A 22,705-nucleotide genomic window follows, 5' to 3' on the forward strand; every position below is an offset into this window, starting at 1 on the left:
AGCCAACATAACCACACAATATTTCATGAAACACAAATATTTTTAACTTTTTTGTGTGTGTGTGTTGTTTTGATACACTGAACAAAAATATAAACGCAACACTTTTGTTTTTACTCCCATGAACTCAAAGATCTAAGACTTTTTCTACGTACACTAAAGGCCAATTTCTCTCACATATTGTTCACTAATGTGTCTAAATCTGTGTTAGTGACCACTTCTCCTTTGCCCAGATAATCCATCCACCTCACAGGTGTGGCATATCAAGATGCTGATTAGACAGCATGATTATTGCACAGGTGTGTCTTAGGCTGGCCACAATAAAAGGACACTCTAAAATGTGCAGTTTTACTGTATTGGGGGTCTGGGGGTCATGTGGTGTGACCACCATTTGCCTCATGCAGTGCAACACATCTCTTTGGCATAGAGCTGATCAGGTTGTTGATTGTGGCCAGTGAAATGTTGGTCCACTCCTCTTCAATGGCTGTGCCAAGTTGCTGGATATTGGCAGGAACTGTCGCTGTCGTATATGCCGATCCGATGTCTGGTGAGTAATTTTCTTTATAGAGTGCTTTCAATCAAAGTGCTTTAAAGAAATTTTTAATCTTAAAAGAGCTAATGCAGGGGCGCTGGTGGCCTAGTGGTCTAAGCGCCCCACATACAGAGGCTACAGTTCTCGTCGCAGGGGTCTCTGGTTCCATTCCCGGCCGGTCGACCATTTCCTGCATGTCTTCCCCCACTCTCTTCTCTCCACATTACCTGTCTCTCTTCAGCTGTCCTAACAAATAAAGGCAAAAAGGCCAAAAACTATAACTTAGAATAAAATTTAAGAAAGAGCTCATGTTGTGTGATTTAAAATGTTTTGGTTTCATGAAACGTTGATGTGTTCGATGACATGATTTTGGGCCTTTGTTGAAATGCTTTTTCTTTTGGTGTTCAACAATAATTCACTTTGTGCAGAGTCTTCAGTGGAGAAAAGTTTATTTCCATTTTGTAGAAACTTCTCACCAAACTAGAGAACATGAACATCAAAAATAAATACCCAAGAACAGCAGAACCAGTAGACTGTGAAGTGTAGTTACAAAAATAAGTACGTGTAGTCTATTTCTTTTTACATAATGTAGACACTGTCACCTCTTTTCTGTAAGGGAAAAAAAAAAACACCAGTGACAATTTGCAGCATTTCTACTCCCAACAGCTGAATCACAAACATTTCATAGGCACTAAACTGTGATTAATGCTCCAAAACACACCGACCGATGTAAACATGGAACAAAACCTTTACAGCATCTGAATGTTTGATTAATGTGTTTACAATAACCAGCACTCAAGGATGCAACATGCAGCTGGATTAGATTCTTCTTTCGGTCATATTTCCAGAATCTTTGGAAACTCCAGCACTGTTTGCTTTCCTCTGTCAACTTAAGTCTTCTTTAAGAAAATCCCCAAGATAAGAGCAAACACATTATCTAAGAAACCAACTAGCATATAAACTGTCTCATGTACAATAGAGTGTCATTTGTTTTACCTTCAACACTTTGCATATCTTTGATCCAAACTCTGGTTAGACTTCTGCACACATAAAACGTCAGAGTTTGCATGACTCACAAAAATAACCATTCAATGCAAAGTGGTGAATTTCCTTTTGTCTCTTTTTCTTCAGCGTTACATTTCCCCTTAGAACAGATACTGTAAGTGGAAGACACAGTAAGTAAATCAATACAGCAGCAAACCCTCTAAAATACCTCAAACTAAACTTTGTAATCTTAAAAATCTTTTTTTAAATGTTTTTTTTTTTGCCCCCAGAAGCATCACAGATACAGAAAAAAATTAACAATCTTAAAAACCATAAAAACAGCACAAACACGAAAAAGTGTTCAATATAAATAATCTCCTTATTGCTTCTGTGTGAATCAAAAACAGCTACAATCACAAGCAGAGATCCCTCCTCCACAGCTACGCAAAGTTTTATTACCCTGTAATGTGTCAGCGACTGAATATGATGCATGTGGATATGATGAGAGAGTGACGCTTATTAAACTCAACACCTTAGTTTAACAAAGGTAATCCCATGTCAAGCCAAAGTCTGAAAAATCTGACAAGTTTGTCCAATTGATCGCAATTCTTTTTTTCCTGAAACTGCAAAAATAGAAGAAAGTAAAAGGATTGCAACGAGTCCTCATTCAAATATCATCGAGCTCCAGGTGTCTGCTGAAGACACCACAATAACAACAAATTAAATGTATTTTATTGAATCCTAAAAAAAGCTCAAACATGAACGTGAACAAACACGTTTCTCAGTTTGTCTTCAACAAAGGTTACATTAAGAACAAACCAAAGTTTAAATGGAGATATCCATGCACAGAAAATAATGTCTTTAATTTTTCAAAAACTTGGGACCAGATAAAATACTTTTGTCCACTTTAAAGGGCAGCCTAAGTTTTGTAAAGAGAGAATGATCTCAGGGTTTGCTCATACATAGTGTCATGTTGCAGATAGCAGACCTTTCATGTTACTTGTGATCCATAGAGTTAAAGATAAACACACTTACACCCCTCCATAACTTGAATGAGCACCAGATGTTATTTCTGTTGCTCTTCAGCCATCACCTTCCTGAGAAAAGAAAATGACTGCCTGCTTGGACTTGTCTTCTTCTTCTTCCTCTTCTTCCTCATGAAACAGGTTTAAGCCTTCTCTAAATCAGTTGTTGTTGTTGTTGTTGTTGTTGTTGTTGGCAGGTTTTTAAAATCCCCCGTGTAAACACATCCTAACTGCGCTGTCGGTGTAAAGACGTCGCCCGTTACACGAGGTGGAGTGTGAATGTTTAGACTTTGGTGACTGTGCCTGCTGTCTCTTCCTCCTTCGGCTGATCCTCGTCTTCATCGTCGACACTTAAGTCCAACCTCAGGCTGTCCAGAGTCTGACGGATGTTCAGAGACTCCATACGCCTGTGGCAGAGAGACATTTAAAAAAAACTTTAAGATAAGATAGACTTTATTGATCCTCCACTTTTCTTGTCCTCTGTTCGCTCAAAGTGCTTTTGTTTCTGGGTATTTAAACCGCAGTTCTACTATAGCTGTAGTATATGTGGAAGTGTACATACTTTGTCTGCTGGTCGAGCATCTGCCTCTGCAGACGGCCGCTCGTCTCCCTCTCCTCAGCCAGCTCTCTCTGGGTGTGGCGGTACTGCGCCTCCTTCCTGCTCGCCTCCTCTTCGGCCTCGTTCACCTGGCGCTTCAGAGAGCGGATCCTCTGGGCCATCTAGTGGAGAGATCACAGAACTGCAGTTAGTTTTGCTCGTCAGTATCAATGTTTCATCTAGTGAAAGCTCATGCATGAACACTCCATGTTCTTATAAATATGCACAGCATTTAATTGAATCATAAAGTGCAGTTTGACCAGTCAACATTTTAGTTTTCTATATAAAGTGAAAAAAACCCTCGCCTAAAGACAAAACAGAGTAACCAAAATGTACATGTTCATATATAATGCTCTCTTTTTTTTGATCCTTCAAAGAAAAATATCAAAAGAGAAATTTTTTTTATCTCAAGTCCCAAAAAGTTGTCAGCATTAACAAGAGGTCCAGTGAGAGGACCTTTCCCAAACTTAAACATTCTCAAAAATAGATAAATAGATGATGTGAGCCAGTATTTTTGATTTCCATGTATGTCAGAGCAATGACAATAAACATTAAACTTTAGCATTAAAGATTTATTATGAAGACACACAGAGTTACTGTTTCTAAACTTGTTTATTTTCCTTATTTGTCCTGCTCCAGATAGAGATCCCTAAGTTTTAAAACCTCCTGAACACAGATGGTCAGATTAGTGTGTTCACACTGCCATTGCGTGGTGAAAAGAGAGAGCGTGTTTCTGTGTGTTTGAGCCTTACCAGTTCTTTCTGCTCATTAGCTATCCTGTGCTCCTCCTCCATCTGGTCGCTGAGCTCGTTGATCTTCCTCTCCAGTTTGCTGACGGAGTTTGCCAGAACAGATTTGTTCCTGCAACAAAAAAACACAAAAACATGAGCTTGAAGGAAGACCAGGACGCTACCGACGTGTTTCAGCTCATTACTGCTGAGGCGACATGGATCCAGCCTTAATCAGAGTTAAATCTCTCCTGTTTGGAGGTGTTGATCTGAGCTACAGGTTTGACTAGACTTGAAGAAAAGATAAGATTCTGATAAAACAAGTGTTTGTTTAAAGGTCATGTGACTGACCTCTCCTCAGTCCTCAGAGAGTTCTCCAGCTCTTTGACTCGAGTCTCCGCTCTGGAGATGACATCCTCCTGAACTCTGGAGCTCTGAAGCTCCTCCACCTCCAGACGCAGCTCACGCAGCTGCAGAAGGAAAGAGAGCTTTTATCAGAGGCGTTGTTTTGTTTCTCTTTGTCAGATTAACAATATAGTTTTAGGATTGTTTGACTGTAAAGTTCTCAGAAAGCATACAAAGAAAAGTCATAACGTAGAGAAATCAAGATAAACACAAACACTATCAGTAAGCACACCGTACCTGTCTCTCCATGCCGGCCTTGTCAGTTTCCAGCAGGTCGTTCAGATCTTTCTCCTGGATCAGCTTCAGCTGCAGCTGCTCGGTCTAACAGAGAACACCGACAAACGTCTCAGTAACCAGCCAAATGTGATCAAGCCAATCCACCTCACGGATGTCAAACTGTCAGCGTTTTATAAATGATTTTCTGTTTCTTGAGTGTTTACCTGTTCGATAGCTCTCTTGTGCTTGGCGGCCCATCTCTGCTCGCTGTCATGCAGCTCCTCTAGGTCGGTCTCCAGGTCGATCATCTTCTCCTGAAACAAGAGAGGGTAAAAAAAAGAATTTAGCATCATCCAATAACTTTCTTTTTCTGACAGCCTCTGATCCGAGGTCACTATTCATGATGACAACTGTCAGCAGAGCACATCCACGTTACTCAGAAATGGGACAGATTAAGTGTCTTCAGAAATAGCAGCATTATGAATATTTAGGATTATGGAATTAGTGCACTGATTGCTAAACAGGATTTACATAATTAATGCCTCATTAACCCCAAACTCTGATGGTTTGCATGACTGATTAATTCAAGTGGACATCTCTATTTGAATCACTGGGTCATGTATGTTCAAAGACTGCAGATACTGTCTAATGAAGCAACTTATTAAAGTCATAGCAAATAAAGAGACACTTTTGGACTCTGTTAATACTGTTCTTATTGAGCAAAGTGTTCCTGGTGATTTACCTGAGCCTGTTTGAGTTGTTTGGACACATCCTCCTTGCTCTGGTTGGTGGTATGCAGCTCCATTTGGAGGTCCTCCACCGCTCTCTCAGCCTGCTTACACTGCAGCTGGATCCTCTCTCTCAGCTGGATCTCTTCCTCCAGCGTCCGCTCCTTATCGATCAGTTTACCAGAAACCTGCAAACACACGCATTCACAAAAACATTTAAAAACAATGCATCATACCAAAAGTGTTGTTTCTATTTGCAGCTTTAAATCTTTGCACGCATGAGATGGGTTTTGGTGGTCGTACCTCTCCCTGCAGTCTGTTGACGAGGGTCTGCAGCCTCAGCAGCTCTTGCTCCTTCTCCAGCAGAGACTCCTCCAGCTCTTCCACCCTCAACTGGCCATCATCACGCAGCTTCTGCTGCAGGTTCAGCTCTGATGTGGCCTGCGAAGACACCAGCATGGCCTCAGCCAGCTGGGAACAAACACACACACGTTAACTCACAGTATCCATACATATACACATCCAAGCTGATAACCATTCCAACTTTGATGTATTGATGCAACTTTAGTTAGTTATTTCAATAAGTTACTAAAGTAACTTAAAAAAATCCAAACAATATAAAACCATAGGACACCATGGGTATTATACGACACCTTTTGTAAAGGTGGTTTTGTCACGTTTCATTAGGTTAGGATATGATACAATTTCATCTGAAACAATTCTATATGACACTATATATTACGTAAGTTACGTTGTGACACCATACCTTAATATACCATTCCATACCGTACAATTACTTATGCTACATTCGTCATGTGACATGTGACGCTGCACTGCGTTGCATTGTTAAGGTACGTTACATTACGTTATATTGAGTTACGTTAAGCCAAGTTATATTAAGTTCTGTTAAGTTTATTTAACTTGAGTTTGGTTACATTACATTAAGTTTCATAATGTTAAGTTACATTAAGTTTCGTTAAGTTGCATTAGATTAAGTTTCAATACATTAAGTTACATTACATTAAGTTAAGTTAAGTTAAGTTACATTAAAGTAACTTAACTTATTGTAATGTAACTTAATGTTATGCAATTTCATGTAACTTCACTTACTTTAACGTAACTTAACTTAAAGTAAGTTATGTTACATGAAGTTGCATTACATTAAGTTACATTACGTTAAGTTACGTTAAGTTATGTTAAGATACGTTAAGTTACCTTTAGTTAAGTTATGTTAAGTTAAGCTGTGTTAAGGTACGTTCAGTTATGACATGTTACGTCAAGTTACATTATATTAGGTTATGTTAGGTTATGTTAAGTTATGTTAAGATACATTAAGTTACCTTAAGTTAAGTTATGTTAAGTTAAGCTGTGTTAAGGTACGTTCAGTTATGACATGTTACGTCAAGTTACATTATATTAGGTTAAGTTAAGTTATGTTAAGTTATGTTAAGATACGTTAAGTTACCTTAAGTCAAGTTACGTTAAGATAAGCTGTGTTAAGTTGTGTTCAGGTACGTTCAGTTATGAAAAGTTACGTCAACTTACTTTATATTAGGTTACGTTAAGTCAAGGTATGTTAAGTTAATCTTTGTTAAATTAAGTTACCATTAGTTATGTTAAGTTGCTGTAAGTTACGTTAAGTTGTTACGTTACTATCTAATGCGATATGATTTGATGCAATATGACAAGTTACACTTTATTATTTCATTAGAGAAAATTAATTGTATCATATTGATGCTAATCTATCTGAACATTAACTTTGGTTTAAGAGTTTTCATGAGGTTGTCTAACCAGTAAGATATGAATCCTCTTTAAAGAAATGTCTCTCATTGAGAACAGAAACCTTCACAAACACCACAGTTCTTCTACAGGCATGTAAAGGTCACATGACCCGGTTTCTGTCTGCGTACCTCTGTCTCCAGTCTTTCGATGGTGCTGTTGAGCTCAGATGTCTTCTTGGATTTGGTGCCTTGGTCAAACTCCAGCTCCTCCAGCTGTCTCTCTACACGCCACAGCTTCTCAGAGAGACTCTGGGTGTGCTGCTGTTCCTTCTCCAGACTCTCCTGAACACCAGAAGATACAGACTTTAGAGCTTTTCTTCATTAAACGTGGGTGTCCAAAGCTTACCAAACACTAAAGACTCAAAAAAATAACCTCTCCCTTCTAAAGCCCCTCTCGTTGCAGGGTACGATTATGCTAATAGTGTAGTTTAGCTGTGATGTAACTCAGTATACCTCAGCATCCTTCAGCTGGGTTTGAAGTGACTGCTGCAGGAAGTTGAAGGCGTACTCCTGATTGTTGGCTTCCACCATCACCTCCCGGGCCTCCTTCACCTCAATCTGCACAGGACAAGAAAACAGTCATGCAAACACATGTACATATAACTTCTGGCCTTTTCCATCCCTCCATCTATACATTTGCTCTTACCTCCATCTCTCTAAATCTCTCGCCGATGGATTGTTTCTCTCTGTCGATCTCTACCATCTGCTCTCTCAGCCTCTTCATCTCATTGTTCAGCTGAGTGTTGGTCCTCAGCAGGTCCTCGTTGTTCACCAGCAAGTTGCGCATCTCAAACCTTCAGAGGAACAGTTTGTTAGCTTACTCTAAAGTGAAAGCACCAAACATTATAAGGACAATAATGAAGAGAATAATTGTCTGACCTGATCTGGTTCCTCTCTTTATCCATCTCAACACTCTCTGCCTCCAGGAACTGGTTACGCTGCAGAAAACACACATTCACAGTTCATATCTGGCGTCCATCTGTGTCTTTGTGTTTGTCTTTGTTAAACACAAAAGCCTGACAGCAGAGCTACATGTGTTGGACTCCTAATAAAGAAAGAGATGAAGCGTACCTTCTGACAGGCGTCCAGCTGCTTGGTCAACTCCTCTATGTAGTCCTTTCTATTGGGTGAAGATCCCACTGTGTTAGAGCGCACACTGTAGTGGGTGTTCATCATCTGTGGCATCTGCTGCTGCTGCTGCTGCAAAATACAGAAATATTAACTTCAATGTAAACATTTGAGCTTGATTGGTTTAAAGTTCAGCTGACCTATCCCACATGTAATGGAATTAAAAATAGCACTGAGTTTTGCATGAGTTCAGAATCTGGAGTGCATATTGCAGGATTTTTTGGTGTCAAATGCAAGAGTGCTCGGGTCTCCATTTGCAATCCAATTGGTATCACCCACAAGCGTTGCAGCATGCTTTGGTGAGAAAAGGCCCATGTGTAAAAGAGGCAGAACTCAATGGTCTTAATGCAGTTCTGACTTAGCCTCTATATACATCTGTATGCAACATCCATCTTTAGACGTAGTCTCTCAGCTCCAACTCCATTCTCACTTCTTGATTTGCTCGTCAGAGTCCAGACAATGCCTTAAAGACTTTGCCGTCTCATCCTCAAGCTATGTTGTTATTATCAATCAATCAAGCTTTATTTATACAGCACCTTTCATACAAATCAAATGTAACCCAAAGGGCTTTACAGCAATTGAAAACAAGAAAGAAGCAGAAATAAAATAATGGCAAGACATATTAAAAAACAAAAATGGATTTTAAAATAGAGAGTAATGAACACAGACAAAAATAAAATATGTGTAATTAAAATAAATTAAAGCATCAAATTATCATTAAGAATATAAATAGTTAAAATAAATAAATACATTTAAAAAACAAAAATCAATAAAACTGAGCAAATAAATTAAAAAATGAATAAATAAATAAATACAAATAAAATAAACTGTTAAAATTAATCAAATAATAAAACAACATTAAAATCAATAATAGTAAAAAGAAAGTATTAAAATTTAGATTATATCTGCTGGATCATGATATTACAAAACATGATGCCTATATCAATGAAAAGTGAAAACTAACGTCATAGTTTCTATACTCTCAGCAATATCTGCAGCTCATATTAGCAGAGCATCACAACAGAGCAGAGTGGTTTGCTCTTGGATAAGTTAACACAGCTGATATGCACCATAGACTGTATAAATAATCATCGACGGGAGACATATTGCTGCTGTTGAGCAAGTGTGACGTAGAGGTGGGCTTTGAGCCTCCTAGCAAAAAGCTACAGCGTTCCCGGCTGTCAATCAAGTCAGCTGTGCCTCTCATAGGAAGACTTGTAATCTAAATACCTTTGAAATTGCTGTGTTGTGAAAAAATTCACCCCCCTCACAGTGTGAGCTGATCGAGAAATGAGCTTTCCAGACTACACTCGTCTTTTGAACCAGGCTGTAAACATGTTTATTTCTGCTGTAAAGATCCACTTCTCTGAATTGGTGTGTATGTGGTCTTCCAGAGCCAGTCTCAAGTGGATCCTCGATAAACTTTTAACACTTCTGCATTGGACTCACATTTTTAGACCGTAGGTTTCCGCTTGATACTCACCTGTCAGCCATAACATGAAGAATGTGTGTGGGTATTTTTGTATGTTTGTGTGTACGTGACTTACAGGGTTGTTCATCTCGGTCCTCCTCCTCATCAGAGAGTCGTAGGCAGAGTATCGAGGACGGGAGTTGTGAGAGGGCAGGCCCACTGGGCTGGTGCTGCGACTGTTGAAGCTGTAGAGGTTCAGCTCTGAGGTGGCGGGAGACAGTCCCGGCTGAACACAGAGGCAGAGATGAAGGTTATAGGCTTGGTCATACAGGAAGCTCACTTTTAGAAATATATGAGGAGGAAAGGCAAAAATCTACATCCTCACAGCATAGAAAAGTTATGGAAATATAAAAACCTTGAACTCAGACATGCGGTGTGAGGGGTTGTAATCCATGGAGGTGGAGTACGGGCTGTGGAACGGCCTGGAATTGTTCTCAAAAAAGCTCACCTAGAGGAAAAATGACAACAGATATTAAATACAGTAAAAAAACGAAGAAAAAAAAATCAAGTTGCAGTCACAAACCAGGTTCAGAAGCGTAGATCGAGCCACATTTACCTGAGTTGATAAGATTTAAAAAAAGTTTCTCTTAGCTGATGATAAATTCTCACAAAGGGACAAACATTTTCATACTTCTATCTGTATTTCATGTAGGTAAAAGCCCTGTTATTGCTATAATTATAACTAACATGAATGTTAAGAAATAACCACATTATCAGGTTATTTGATATATATATTAACATGTGCTTAATTATTGTGCTAAATATAAATGATTGCATGCCTTACATGGTTGTTGATTGCATCCTTTGTCTGCACATGTATTTTATTTTTGTGATGTTTGGTTGAAGTTTGCACAGCAGGTTCCTGCGATGATTCGTTTTGATTTGAGGTTGGATTAAAGACTGCTGTCACTTTTTGATGCAGAGTTTCTCAACTAAAGTTTGATGAGACAAATATTTGACTGTTTGTGTCTTCAGGTCAGATTCACGATATTTAAAACCAGGGTCAAAATCTGGAAGAAGTTGAGAAACTCTGGTTTGATTGAAAAAAATAATAACAGAGTGGATAAAAAACCTTCAATCTGTGCTTTTTCCAGGACATTTTTTCGATCATTAACTGGAAAGGAAAAAATTGATTTTGAAGTGGTGGACTGATTGACACTTCTATGACATAAAAACGTACACTGAAAATACTCAAATATAGCTGCTAAACACAGAAACGGTTGCTATATGTGCAATTTACTGGATTACTTTGTGCTATCCATGTCATTTTACAGCTCCATGCACAGATACATTCCTACTGACTCCAGAGCATCTGTAAATGTGCCCATTGTAATAATCCCTCCTATTCAAACCATATCTGGTACCATACACATCCTCATTCTCCCTCAGACACAGTAACCTTTCATCTGTGTCCAAAAAAACAACAAAGAAATTGTCAAAAGTCTTTAAATTCAAAGCTCAAAACATTTAACTTTTAACGTCCCTTTAGAAACGTATTAAACTCTTAAAACTGCATGTTCTGATATCTAGTTCCTGTTAGTGCGCAGGCATATTAATAAAACCATCCAGTCTTGCTTTTATCACCTTAGAAATATTGCCCGTATCAGATCCATGCTCTCTTTTAATGACACCCAGACCATTATTCATGCTTTTATTTCTTCTAGACTAGATTATTGTAATGGGCTTTTAACAGGTTTAACACAAAAATCTCTCAATAGATTACAACTGGTACAAAATTCAGCAGCAAGACTTTTAACTAGAACCAAGAAGAGAGAGCACATTACTCCTGTTTTAATGACCCTACACTGGCTGCCCATTGCTTTTAGAATAGATTTTAAGGTTTTACTTATCACTTTTAAAGCACTTCACGGCCTGGCCCCCGAATATATATGTGATCTGCTGTCACCCTACCAGCCCGGGCGCAGCCTCAGATCCTCAGGCAGGAACCTCCTTAAAGTTCCCACTACAAAGCTGAAGTCTAAGGGTGAGCGAGCGTTTACTGTGCAGGCTCCTCGACTGTGGAACGACCTGCCTGAGGATCTCAGGTAAGCTGCATCAGTATCTTCTTTTAAATCACTGCTGAAAACACATTTTTATCGAAAGGCCTTCCTGTGATATTGTTTTATCCAAGATGCTACATTTATTTTTAATCTACTTTTTATTCACTCATCGTTTTATTGTTTTACTGATTTTATTTGTTTTAATGATTTTAATTGTTTTATTGTTTTAACTGCTTTTAGTAGTTTCTCTTTTGGTTTTTCTGCTTAAATTGTCTTGCCAGCCCATATACCCCCCCCCCCCCCCCCCCTTTGCTTTGTTCTCTTTATTGTGGGTTTTTATGATGTTAAGCACTTTGTAACGTCTGTTTTGATAAGTGCTTTATAAATAAACTTTATTATTATTATTATTATTATTATTATTATTATTATTATTATGGGAATAATGTGGGGGATTTGGTGCATTGGAGCCTTGTATGTTAAATCGGTCTGCGTCACGTGTATGGTTTTGAATGTTTGGATGTTTCGTGTTGGATCCCCTGCACAACAAAATTATTAATCTCAAGGGGTAATCTATCAATACATTTACAATTCCTCCTTAAATTCCCAGATTAAACAGCTGGTGAATCATTATGATATCAAAGAAATGTTTGTAGTGCACCGTGAGAAGTTTATGATGTAAAAAGTAGAAACGAAGACCATAAATGTAGTGATAAATGATGATAAACACAGTGTGTGATTGCATTAAACAGTCCCCATTTTCCTGTATTACTTTAGTTTATCCCTGAGTCGTGAAAGTTTAATTTAATTTAAAAATGCTAGTGCGTTGGGATGACTTTTTTGTGTCTTTTGAAACAGGCTAATATGAAAGTCCCTTAGAAATATGTTGAAAATTTCAGCAGAACTTCTCATATCCACAAAATAACATCTCTTGGACTGTTGCAGAAGTTTGCTGGTTATTTTTTCTGCAGGACAAGGTATATAACAACATTATAAACAAGGATGTATCTTATATTAATACTTAAAGACAGGGTGTTTTTTAAATTGCATGGATGAAAAGTTAATCAGTGTTTTGTCCAGAAGATGGCACTGTTTAATAACTGGTTCCATGTTTCCTGAATGACACACATCCAGCTGTAAAGCAGCATGTGGTCCTCATAAAACTGTCTCTAATCTCCCTGATCTGATTCACACACATTCAGAGCCCCCGGTCGACCTCACCCACCCTATCAGAATTAGTGTCCCAGTCCCGTGAGGACAGGGACTCGAGGGACCCTCGAAAGTGGTTCATCCCAAGCCGGGGTGGGTCCAGCCGGGAGAGCTTGGGGCCATTTTCCCCAACCGGCCCGCCTTCTACCGGACCATCTGCATCCCTGCCGCTCACCCCATTGGTCTTCGTCTCGTTGTTGAGGAACAGCTGATATTTCGGGTTCTGGCCACTGGTCACGACTTTGGGCGTGGTGGGCTCGTCTTCTGACGGGCTTTCTGGGTGCTTGTTTGTATCTAATTCAGACTCCTGGAGGGAGAGGACAGAGAGAGGGGAGAGTGATGAAATAGATGTTGATGATACAAGAATGCACCTATCAGAGGAGTTAAAAAACACACAGGTGGAGTTCACCGAATGCGTGCTGGTGTCGGTTATTTAAGAAGTAATAATTATTGAAAAGAAAAGATTAGAGAGATATCAGATTAGACAATAAAGTCACATAGGGTTCATTTTTCATCATATTTTCTTATAAGTTTCAGGAAAATAAAATCAATCTAGACGAAGATGCAATGATTGAATTTTGTCAGGAGGTTAATCATAATCAACTTTTCAAACTGTATTAGCTTTAAGTATGTTATTCCATCCTCAATGTGCTAACTGGGCTTTCATTAGCGCTACAATTGCGTGTTTCTTTCTGGCCACTAGGGGGCAGAATAACTCCATAACAAGCTGGAAAATGCAGATTCTCACCAAGCAAATTTTCAGATGGAACATTGAGCAGACAGAGCGCAAAAACGCACCCGTCCCAATTACTTACATGCAGTTAAGATCAACACAGTCATGATGTTAAGGTTGGTGTTATTATGTTAGATGGAAGAGGAATTCATCAACACAGAAATTAATTCAGAATCAAAGAGAAATGTGAGTGAGGCCGTTTAGATTAGTACAATTAAAAAGCATGTCATGGTTCATGCCTCCGGGTCGTTGTCCGGTGCGTTAATCATGCATGGAGACTCATTTAAAGTCAGCAGTGCCATGCTGCAGTGCCATCTTCATGCATAGCGGATGCAGAGCTTTCTCATCATGCTTGGACATCTGAACGGACGGTCGGGGCTTTTAGTTTGCTTACCGATCCCATACCGGAGTCAGCAACCGAATCTCTACTAGAGTCTGTGGTTTGTGTTTTCCTCTTTGCCTCAGTCTTCTCACTGCCGTCTCCTAGCGGACAATCAATCCTCGCAGTGATCTGATTCGTTTTGGTTCCACTCTGAGCTGAGTCAGCCCTATTCTGACTGTTTTGCCTGACTGGTGGAGTCACACAGATGCTGGGGACTGGACTCTTGTCTTGTCCAACACTGCTCAGTGTAGTCAGGCTCATCTTGGACTTTGGGGACCCAAGAGGCTCAGCAAAGGGAGACTTTTGGGATCCAGAGGAAGGGCTCTGTGGAGCAGAGGCATGCTCTGGTCCAGAGAATTTACTGATCAGGTCTTTAATGCTGCCGGCTCGGCGCAGGTTTGAATTGCGGGTCAGGACTGCGGATGACTTCTGACTGGCTTTCCTGATTTCATTGGTCTCATCTTTGATGACGGGCTGATGAACACTTAAAGGTGATTTGGGGGAAGAAGACTCGATCGCTTGCTGAAAGAGGTGAACACAATAACAGACCCCCAAAGACACTGTTAGCACAGTCTGAGCAAGAGATGAGCCAGGTTTGTTGTGGGTGATACGACAGACAGCAAACTTTATCAATGCAGCTTAGAACACAGCAGTCTGTCTTTAATTTATCTTGGTGCATTGTCGGTAATGTTCAATAATGTCCATAGGCAGGGCTGCTTTGATGACATGTTGGTTTTTGGTTTGAATTGTGCATTACTGGACCTAAAACTTTTTGCATTATTTTCACCTTTATTTGATAGGACAGCTAGACTGAATCAGGGATGTTTGGGAACACAGAGTAAGGCTGACGTGCAGCAAAAGGCCGAACCTGGAGTCGAGCCTGCAGCCTCTGCACTGAGGACCTAAACCAGCGTCCTTTCAGAATCAATGTTCAAACTTTTTGTCAATGTTTGTAATGAAACCATCAATTTCACACAGATATATATGACACAAATTGGAAAATGTCAACCACTATGATTTGATGACATCCTAGTTTGCCTGTGATCATTGCATTTTGAAGCTGAAATATATCTAGATAACCCTGAAATATTTAAACATATTTATGTCAATCAAAGCCTTCTTCCTGAGACTGTTAACTTGCAGGCTGTCATGCATGCCTGTCCTTCTCAAAGAAACCTTCTGGATGCTACTGCTAAAATCTCAGCTTACAAAAACCCTGCACTGATGGTGAGCCTCATAGATAAGGTAGATAAGTGTTTGTGTGCATGGAGCTGGGGTGCACCGTGCACTGGTCATTTTGGACTTAATTTGGAGGGTTGTCCTACTTTCTTTTTGTAGTCTACCAACACACCTAGAAATTAGTTGGCTTCCACAAACAGTGAGTTATTGGTAGTTGTATGAATGTGCATCACTCCCCTCTTTAACTTGAACTAAAATGATCCATGCATTGGAGCTCGGTAAAAGTGTGAATTCCCTCTCTCTCTGTCCCTTTTCTTTACAGTGGGTAGATGTTGTTCACTGTTGAAATGCATAGATAACAGCATGTGTGTGTGTGTGTGTGTGTGTGTGTGTGTGTGTGTGTGTGTGTGTGTGTGTGTGTGTGTGTGTGTGTGTGTGTGTGTGTGTGTGTGTGTCTGTGTGTGTGTCTGTGTGTGTTCCTATCTGACATAAATCCCTCTTGAGGAAGTGCAACATCTGCTTGCTCATCTGAAAAATCTACCCCTCCCCCTGCAGCACAACATTTCCTTTTCTCACACTGAAATAAAAGCCGGGATGTACAGTACTCGTGTATGTATGAACTGATAGACAAAGAGATGCCATGATTCAAAAACATGCTCCACTCCACTCACTAAAAAAAGAGGAATAGAACAGAAAATGGCAGCACTTTTATAATTTTTGCCAACAAGCCACTTGATTAAATCCAACTTTAATTAACAATCATAACAAGGAGGCTGATGCCACTTAGAGAAATGAAGTGGCGAACGTCCAGGGGTTTAACTTTCGGGGCTTGAGGGTCCAAAGCACCGAGTGGCCTTAATCCAGGGACTCGCCTGGCTGCCTCCCCAGGGGACGGTGAGCCAAGGCTGGGCTGGGAGCGGAGCCGGGGTCTGGGAGGGCGGAGAGGGAGGGTGGGCGTCTGGGGTTTAGGATCACTGCTAATCACCTCGGTATTAAAATGTTTACAGGCCGTGGTGGGATTAGCTCTGAGCTGATGATTTTTAATGTTATTATTTTTGCCCTGTGAGCAGAGCGCGCTCAGTTTGGACTCTCATGGAATGAGGAGACAGGGACACACTCAGTGCTGGGGAAATGTGTGTGTTCTTGTAATTCTGCCCGTCTGTGGAGCTCTTTATTCCAATCAGTTTATGAATATTCAGGTCAAGATTTCTTTCAGGAGAGACTTTTACGAATGAAAAATGAGTAAATTAATAAATAATAATAATTTATTAACTAAAATAAAAAAATCCAACCTAATTTGATGCAATAATTAATATCCTTAAATGTTCAATTAAATTAAATTGTTTGTCTTTCAATCATCAATCACAAAAATAACCACAAAAACCACAGGTGGATGTTGTTTTACTCTGAAGTATTCCATACTTATTTTGGACTTTGGCACTTAGTCTTTAAGATGTTTAGAAATAATCTGCATTACAATAATTGATGCTGACTGTACAAATAATTTAAGGTGAAATAAAAAGGCTCTAACTCTCACAGAGATGGAGGAACAAGTGTCAGACTGAACATAAATCACAGCGTCAGGCCGAGCTTCATTCAGCATTCGGGGAAACCACATCTATACTCCCATAAGTCCTGGACGCAACACACACACATTGGTCTTTCATTCCCTATGGCCTCACTACAGTATAGACATATGGCGTAGAGCTGTACACCATCTGACCCAGATATATGACAGCATTGCATCGTGGGAAATGCACTGAATGCCTCACTGATGTTTATGCACAGACGTGCTGGGGGATTTTGTGGAGTGTGGAAGAGCAACCTCTTGACTTCTTGACCTGCAAATATAGCCTCTCGAGGGGGATGAAAGAAATGCAGTAAAAATATTCACTCCTACTTGCGAGAGAAACTCTTCATTCCTGCACAGTTTCAAGTTTTTAATACATGCACTCTTCTGGAATTAGTTATCAATTGTTTATTTAAGTATGATAATTATTACATTTGGCTTGGTTTTAAGAAAATTAGCATATTTTGAATTATTACTTGATACATTTTGATAAAGAGCAGTCCAAATCAAAGCAGCAGAGTCTGAGATAACCTGAAAAATAACTAAGCCAGGTTATAAAGGCTCCAAAAACCTTGAATACTACCTTTCCCATAATGCACCTCTACATGTTTTCTGTCTTTCAGAGTCAGTTTCTTGTAAACTTCCTCATCTTAAAAACGTTTACAGCTGCGTAATGAAACACAGCCTTCCCATCCAGAATTAGTTAGCCTGATGACATTACAGTGACATATTAAAGTTATAACTGTCTTTACTGTATTCCTATTTAGATATTTCAGTCATTAAATATATCATGATGTGTTAAACACTCACAATAAGTCATTAAAATGATCACCCTAACATGCATGGCTTATACCTTTTGTTACTGATGCACTTAAACGCTGCAGCAGAGCACAGAGGGTCAACAACAGCAGAATAAATATAAAATAAATAACCAATCAGGCGCAGCGGTCTCATGTTGGACACGTCCGTCTCTCACAGAGAGTGAAACCTTGAGCTACGTTTGGCCCGAGGCAATCTGCTTAGCAATATGTTCCTGTGTTGTTGTTGTTGTTGTTGTTGTTGTGATTGACCCCACCTCCCAGCACTGTGACTGTAAATAACAGAGATTAATCAGCCGACCGGCGCTCCGTCCTCACCCTAAGGCCTGTACATTTTCACACTGAGCTTAGCCCACATTACAGAGTATTTATTACAAATCTGCTCAAATAATCCTGCACGTCTCTTTATTTAAATGAGTTTATGTGTACTTTAATATTCAAAGTAAATTAGTTATATTTTTTAATGGAAAATCACAATCCCTTGGGTAAGGTGCGAAACAGAGGACGAAGCAACGTTTAAAACTGCCCAGATTTAATCTGAAGTGAAAGACAGACTGAGGCACATGCTTTGTTGAAGACAGTTTAACTTTTAAACTACAAAAACATAAATTATAGGGTTGCATATTTTGAGTTATGGAGTTAAAATTATTATGACCTTTGGGCCAGTAGAGTTTAAAGATGCCACCTAAAGATTGAGGACACCACAAATATTTTATTTACTTGGCACATTATAACTCTGGACTGAAAGGTGCATTATAAATCAAATGTATCATATGATTATTATTATTATTACTTAATCAAACATGAGACTTTTATCTGTAGATAAACTGGTCGCAAAATTAAAAGTTTGTTGCGGCTCTTATTATCCCGATCCTGGGGTTTAATGGAGCGATAAGTTATGCTTTCTTAGACTTAATTTGAACATTAAAAGAATTCAGTAATTCTTAATCAACTGAAAATCCAGCATGTCCTCCTTGTCTATAAAGTAAAATTATTCAGCTATTTTTTTTTTATTTTTAGGATGCAATGGGTTTTATAATGCATTAATAGATATTTCGATAAAATGTCAACAATATAAAATATGGAAGATAACCCACAAGACAGACGGATCTCACATGGATCACCAAATCTATAAAAAGAAACCTTTATTAAACCTGTTAAATTTATATCTAATCAAATTGTGCATGATTATACAAATCCCTGCTCATTTTGAGACAGATTATTGAAAAATAATCTGATAAAGAGGATTCTGTGCATACTGCAGGGTTGGAGTAGATGGTGTTAATTGGAATAATTTAAATTTGCTTGTTGAAATTAAAAGAGGAAGGGAATTTTTTACAGTTTTGTGTGAGTGTCTTTTGTTTCTTTTTATTCTTTTCCATTTTTTCAAAACTATAATTATAGTATTAATGCTTTATTTGCTGCTTTTTTTCAGAAACAGTGTTTGCTGTCCTGAGCTTCCACTGCTGGTGAATGTGAAAGTAAAACTATAATATACAACTTCAGAATTCCCCAAAATCTCCCGAACATTAACTTTCACTTTTACTTCTTCCATAAAATTCCCCTTTTTCTCAATGAGGATGAGTCTGAACTGGAAAAACAGAGAGTGATTCATGTTGTATTTGTGTGCTGAAGCTGCAGCAGGTTGGCAGGCGGCCTGTCTGCTGTGTTTGTGTTTAAGCTTCATGAGTTAAACTGTGCTGACACTTTGACAGGTTTCCCGTTATAATAAGACTCCGAACCAGGTTTCCTCCCTCATCCTCTGCTGTCACAACTGTGTCAGTTTATTACCAGTGCTTTTTTTCTACTTCTTCTGGGGTTTTTTATGGGGAAAAGATGCAAAAAGTGTGTGTGTATGTGAGTGTGTGTGTGTGTGTGTGTGTGTGTGTGTGTGTGTGTGTGTTTGTGTGTGTGTGTGTGTGTGTGTGTGACAGACAGAGCCAGATGAGCAGGCAGATGTTTCCTCTGTCTCCTCTCTGACTGTCTGAGAAAGACTGACAACAGCTGGATCCATGCCAGACACACACACACACACACACACACACACACACACACACACACACACACACACACACACACACACACACACACACACACACACACACACACACACACACACACACACACACACACACACACACACACACACACACACACACACACACACAAAAACAAATTGTTCTTCCTTAACTAAACTGTGTCCCGAGGTTTCTGCTCATGTCATATTTTTTATTGTTAGTGTTTCCTATCGTAGAAATAAAAGTGTTATTAGTGTTATTTGAAGTGTTTGGGTGATATTGATTTCTTAAATCTGAGGTAAATAATAACTGATGAGTTATAATTTAACAGAAAAGAGACTCAAACTTCAGCTTACACTGTTAAATTATTCTGATTGGACCAAATCAATTCTTATTTTTTTCACAATGTTTGTTACATTTTGATATATTTTTTATTTTAATATCTTACTTAACTTCACACCATTTTATCTTAATGCTTTTATTCTTCCTTACAGTCTGGTCTTAACCATTTAAAAAACTTTGAGATGCTCTATGTATAAAAGGTGCTTTATAAATTAACTTTTTAGATTTGCTTGAAGTCTAAGCCAACATTATTTATACTTTTTATTCATCTCATTCAGGACCAAGTAAATATTACATATTAGTAACATAACATTTGTCACTGAATGCATTGTACCACAGTAGGATTAAAGATCATTAACCCTGTAGTCTGAGTCTCATGGCAGGCCATTAGAGTTTCTTGCAGATTATCCTGCAGATTTTTGTCTTCAAAGCTCTTTAACAAACTTTTTATGAAATGATGTGAGGATTTTAGGTGATCTTTTTTTTTTTGTTGACATATTTTGATTCTGAAAACCTGGTTAAAAATGATGTAAATAAATGAATGAATGAATAAATAAAAAAATAAAAAAAACAAAGCATGAATCCGTCACTTAAGAGGATAAGTTGTTATGTCACATTATTTCAGAGTCTAACCTCTTCATCAAAAACCTTGTCCGATGGCTGATGCTATGATTACAAACTGAGCTACAAACATTAGGATCAGCTGCAAAGTGAAAATCAGTTTCCACTTATCACTGTGAATTTATTTACCTTTAAAATCTACAATTAAATCTGTAAAAACCTGTATATGTTAAGTCCCAACACAGGCTGTGTTAGCAAAAATGCTGTCGAAGAGGTAAAAATAGGTTTCATCTTCTGTGTCGGGGTCTGAACAACATTCTCTGTAAAAGGAGGCTTTAATGTGACGCACACATTTTTTCCGAGTGCAGTGATAAATTCAAGTTCCTGCACAAAGAGAGACAGATCAGGCAAACCCTGCACAAACCCTTAATGCAGCCTGAATCATGGACCAAAGTATCCATCTCTGATTGATTTCAGAAGACTAAAATAAAAGCTTGAGGTGTTAGGCTTGGTGTTAGTTAGTCTGCTTCCAAACAGCGTGAACTGTTTGGAAGACTTGTTAGAAGGTTGATAGCACCAAGAACAAGAAATGAGAATACAATAAAGTAAGAAAGCAGGACTTTAGTTCATGAAGTGATTTTAAATTGGACTGTACCATGTTGTTTCCCTGCTCTGTCTTTCCCTGCATGCTTCGGTCACTCTCTCTGCTGGGGGACTTTTCCTCTCTCTCTGACCTGGTGGAGGAAAATAAATCACTAATTATTACAACAATTCAATCTGAATAAAAAAACTGAAACATGCAGATCAAACTGTCTTCAGGATGTGTTCTCAGCTACCTGTGGGAATGTTTGAGTATTTTCTGCTTAAAGTGGGTCAGTCTCTGGGTCTCTTCCTGGTACCTCTGCAGGTCTTGGGTCAGCAGGTTATAGAGCGTGCTCAGTGCCTCCTCCTGGAACACCAGCCTCCCTGATTGGAGCAGACGATCGTTGATGGAGACCTGAAGCTCCCGACAAGCACGCAGCTGAAACTGGAGCGGATGAAAATTGACATATTTAAAGTTTGGCTTCATTGAACTTTTATAATGAAACAGAGGATCTGATTGGTTGAAACTCATCACTCTGCTGCTCCTGATTACTCTTTCTGTGTCCTGCCATGCATGTGTACACTTTGCTTCTAGGGTCATTGTGTGAGTGACAATATATCAACTACACAAAGTCCCCCTTTCTAGGACTACAGCAGGCCTATATGTTAGCTCTTAAAGGAATAGTCTGGGTGTTTTGAAGTGAGGTTGAATGAAGAACCTGTCAATCGCAAGTGTTTTTCCCACGAGAGAAGCCAGTCAACTCGGCCCCATTATTAAAAAACTGGCTGGTGAACTGACACAGGAAGTCCAACCTGAGCCGAGGAATATGTCACTTAATACAGCATTACTTCAAAAATATCAAATTAAACTTCCCTTTAAGGCAGTTTTATATATCTTATGGCCCTGTCACACCATGACTATTTAGCCAGCGTATGCCGGCGTATAAAAAAATTGTTGAGTACGCTGGCATACATCACATAAGTTATAGGTAAGTTTTGTATAATTTAAGAGCATGCTGGTATACGCCGTAGTATGGCGAGTAAGTCAACGTATGGATCATACGTCCGGCATACACCTGCCATAAGTTGTAGGTAAGTTATGCGATGGTTGAGACACGTTCACACACGTAGAGCTGTGTGTCTGAGAAGCCTTGGAGCCAGGGCATAAAATTAAAACCCGCCAAGCGCCAATGGCAAGTAAAACAAAAACACACAATCGCCAGTGGCCAAAGGAAAATTTGGTATAACATGTGAGGTTTTGTTTTCATACTTTCTCCCATGTCTGCCGACTGTCAGGCTATTTTGACCCTCGCGGCGCGCTGTACTTGTGTTGTGATTTGGTACGTCGGGAACGGCATGTTTTTTATGTAAGCTACTATGACTCATGAGCGTGATCTTGAAGTCCTGCTGAGGTCACTTACAGTGGACGTAGGAAGGCTGGAGTTTCTCTTGAGCTCCTGATCCGCCTGTTTCGCTTTCTCCTGAAGATTCAAAAGCTCGGAGGAAAGCAGACGCTGACGGCTGCCAATCTGTGAGAGTCTGAAAACACACAAAGAAAAAAACATTCAGTTTAGAAAATGTCCCTCAACTCCTACCTGAGCTCTTTAGAAACAGTTCACACTAAGGACTGAGGGTTAGAAACTTAAATGCAAGCTGATTGGCAGATGACACTTTGGTTTGATGTCATTGGCTTTTAAATATTTTATTACACAGAATTTAGT

General features: G+C 39.2%; 1 protein-coding gene across 14 annotated transcripts in view; it reads right to left on the bottom strand.

Annotated features, from left to right (window-relative positions):
• Positions 1-961: 961 nt before the first annotated feature.
• LOC117831196 (cingulin-like protein 1) overlaps positions 962-22,705 on the bottom strand; it is a 60,069-nt gene continuing 38,325 nt past the window's right edge. For 4 of the 14 annotated variants that reach the window (XM_034709767.1, XM_034709766.1, XM_034709769.1 and 1 more), the window contains 19 exons: positions 22,406-22,523; positions 21,239-21,429; positions 21,058-21,136; positions 12,816-13,106; positions 9,949-10,041; positions 9,670-9,819; positions 8,066-8,191; positions 7,874-7,932; positions 7,641-7,788; positions 7,448-7,552; positions 7,124-7,276; positions 5,517-5,684; positions 5,228-5,401; positions 4,710-4,799; positions 4,507-4,590; positions 4,216-4,334; positions 3,889-3,997; positions 3,101-3,258; positions 962-2,945 (listed from right to left, as the gene is read on the bottom strand). In XM_034709767.1, the coding sequence (XP_034565658.1) occupies positions 2,822-2,945; positions 3,101-3,258; positions 3,889-3,997; positions 4,216-4,334; positions 4,507-4,590; positions 4,710-4,799; positions 5,228-5,401; positions 5,517-5,684; positions 7,124-7,276; positions 7,448-7,552; positions 7,641-7,788; positions 7,874-7,932; positions 8,066-8,191; positions 9,670-9,819; positions 9,949-10,041; positions 12,816-13,106; positions 21,058-21,090 (2,184 nt within the window). In that variant the 5' untranslated portion in view covers positions 21,091-21,136; positions 21,239-21,429; positions 22,406-22,523 and the 3' untranslated portion in view covers positions 962-2,821. Of the gene's footprint in view, positions 2,946-3,100; positions 3,259-3,888; positions 3,998-4,215; positions 4,335-4,506; positions 4,591-4,709; positions 4,800-5,227; positions 5,402-5,516; positions 5,685-7,123; positions 7,277-7,447; positions 7,553-7,640; positions 7,789-7,873; positions 7,933-8,065; positions 8,198-9,669; positions 9,820-9,948; positions 10,042-12,815; positions 13,107-13,926; positions 14,437-21,057; positions 21,137-21,238; positions 21,430-22,405; positions 22,524-22,705 lie in introns of all 14 variants that reach the window. The other 10 variants (XM_034709756.1, XM_034709755.1, XM_034709757.1 and 7 more) reach the window with 6 other exon arrangements.

Source organism: Notolabrus celidotus, chromosome 19, assembly GCF_009762535.1.
Source record: "Notolabrus celidotus isolate fNotCel1 chromosome 19, fNotCel1.pri, whole genome shotgun sequence".
Taxonomy (NCBI): Eukaryota; Metazoa; Chordata; class Actinopteri; order Labriformes; family Labridae; genus Notolabrus; species Notolabrus celidotus.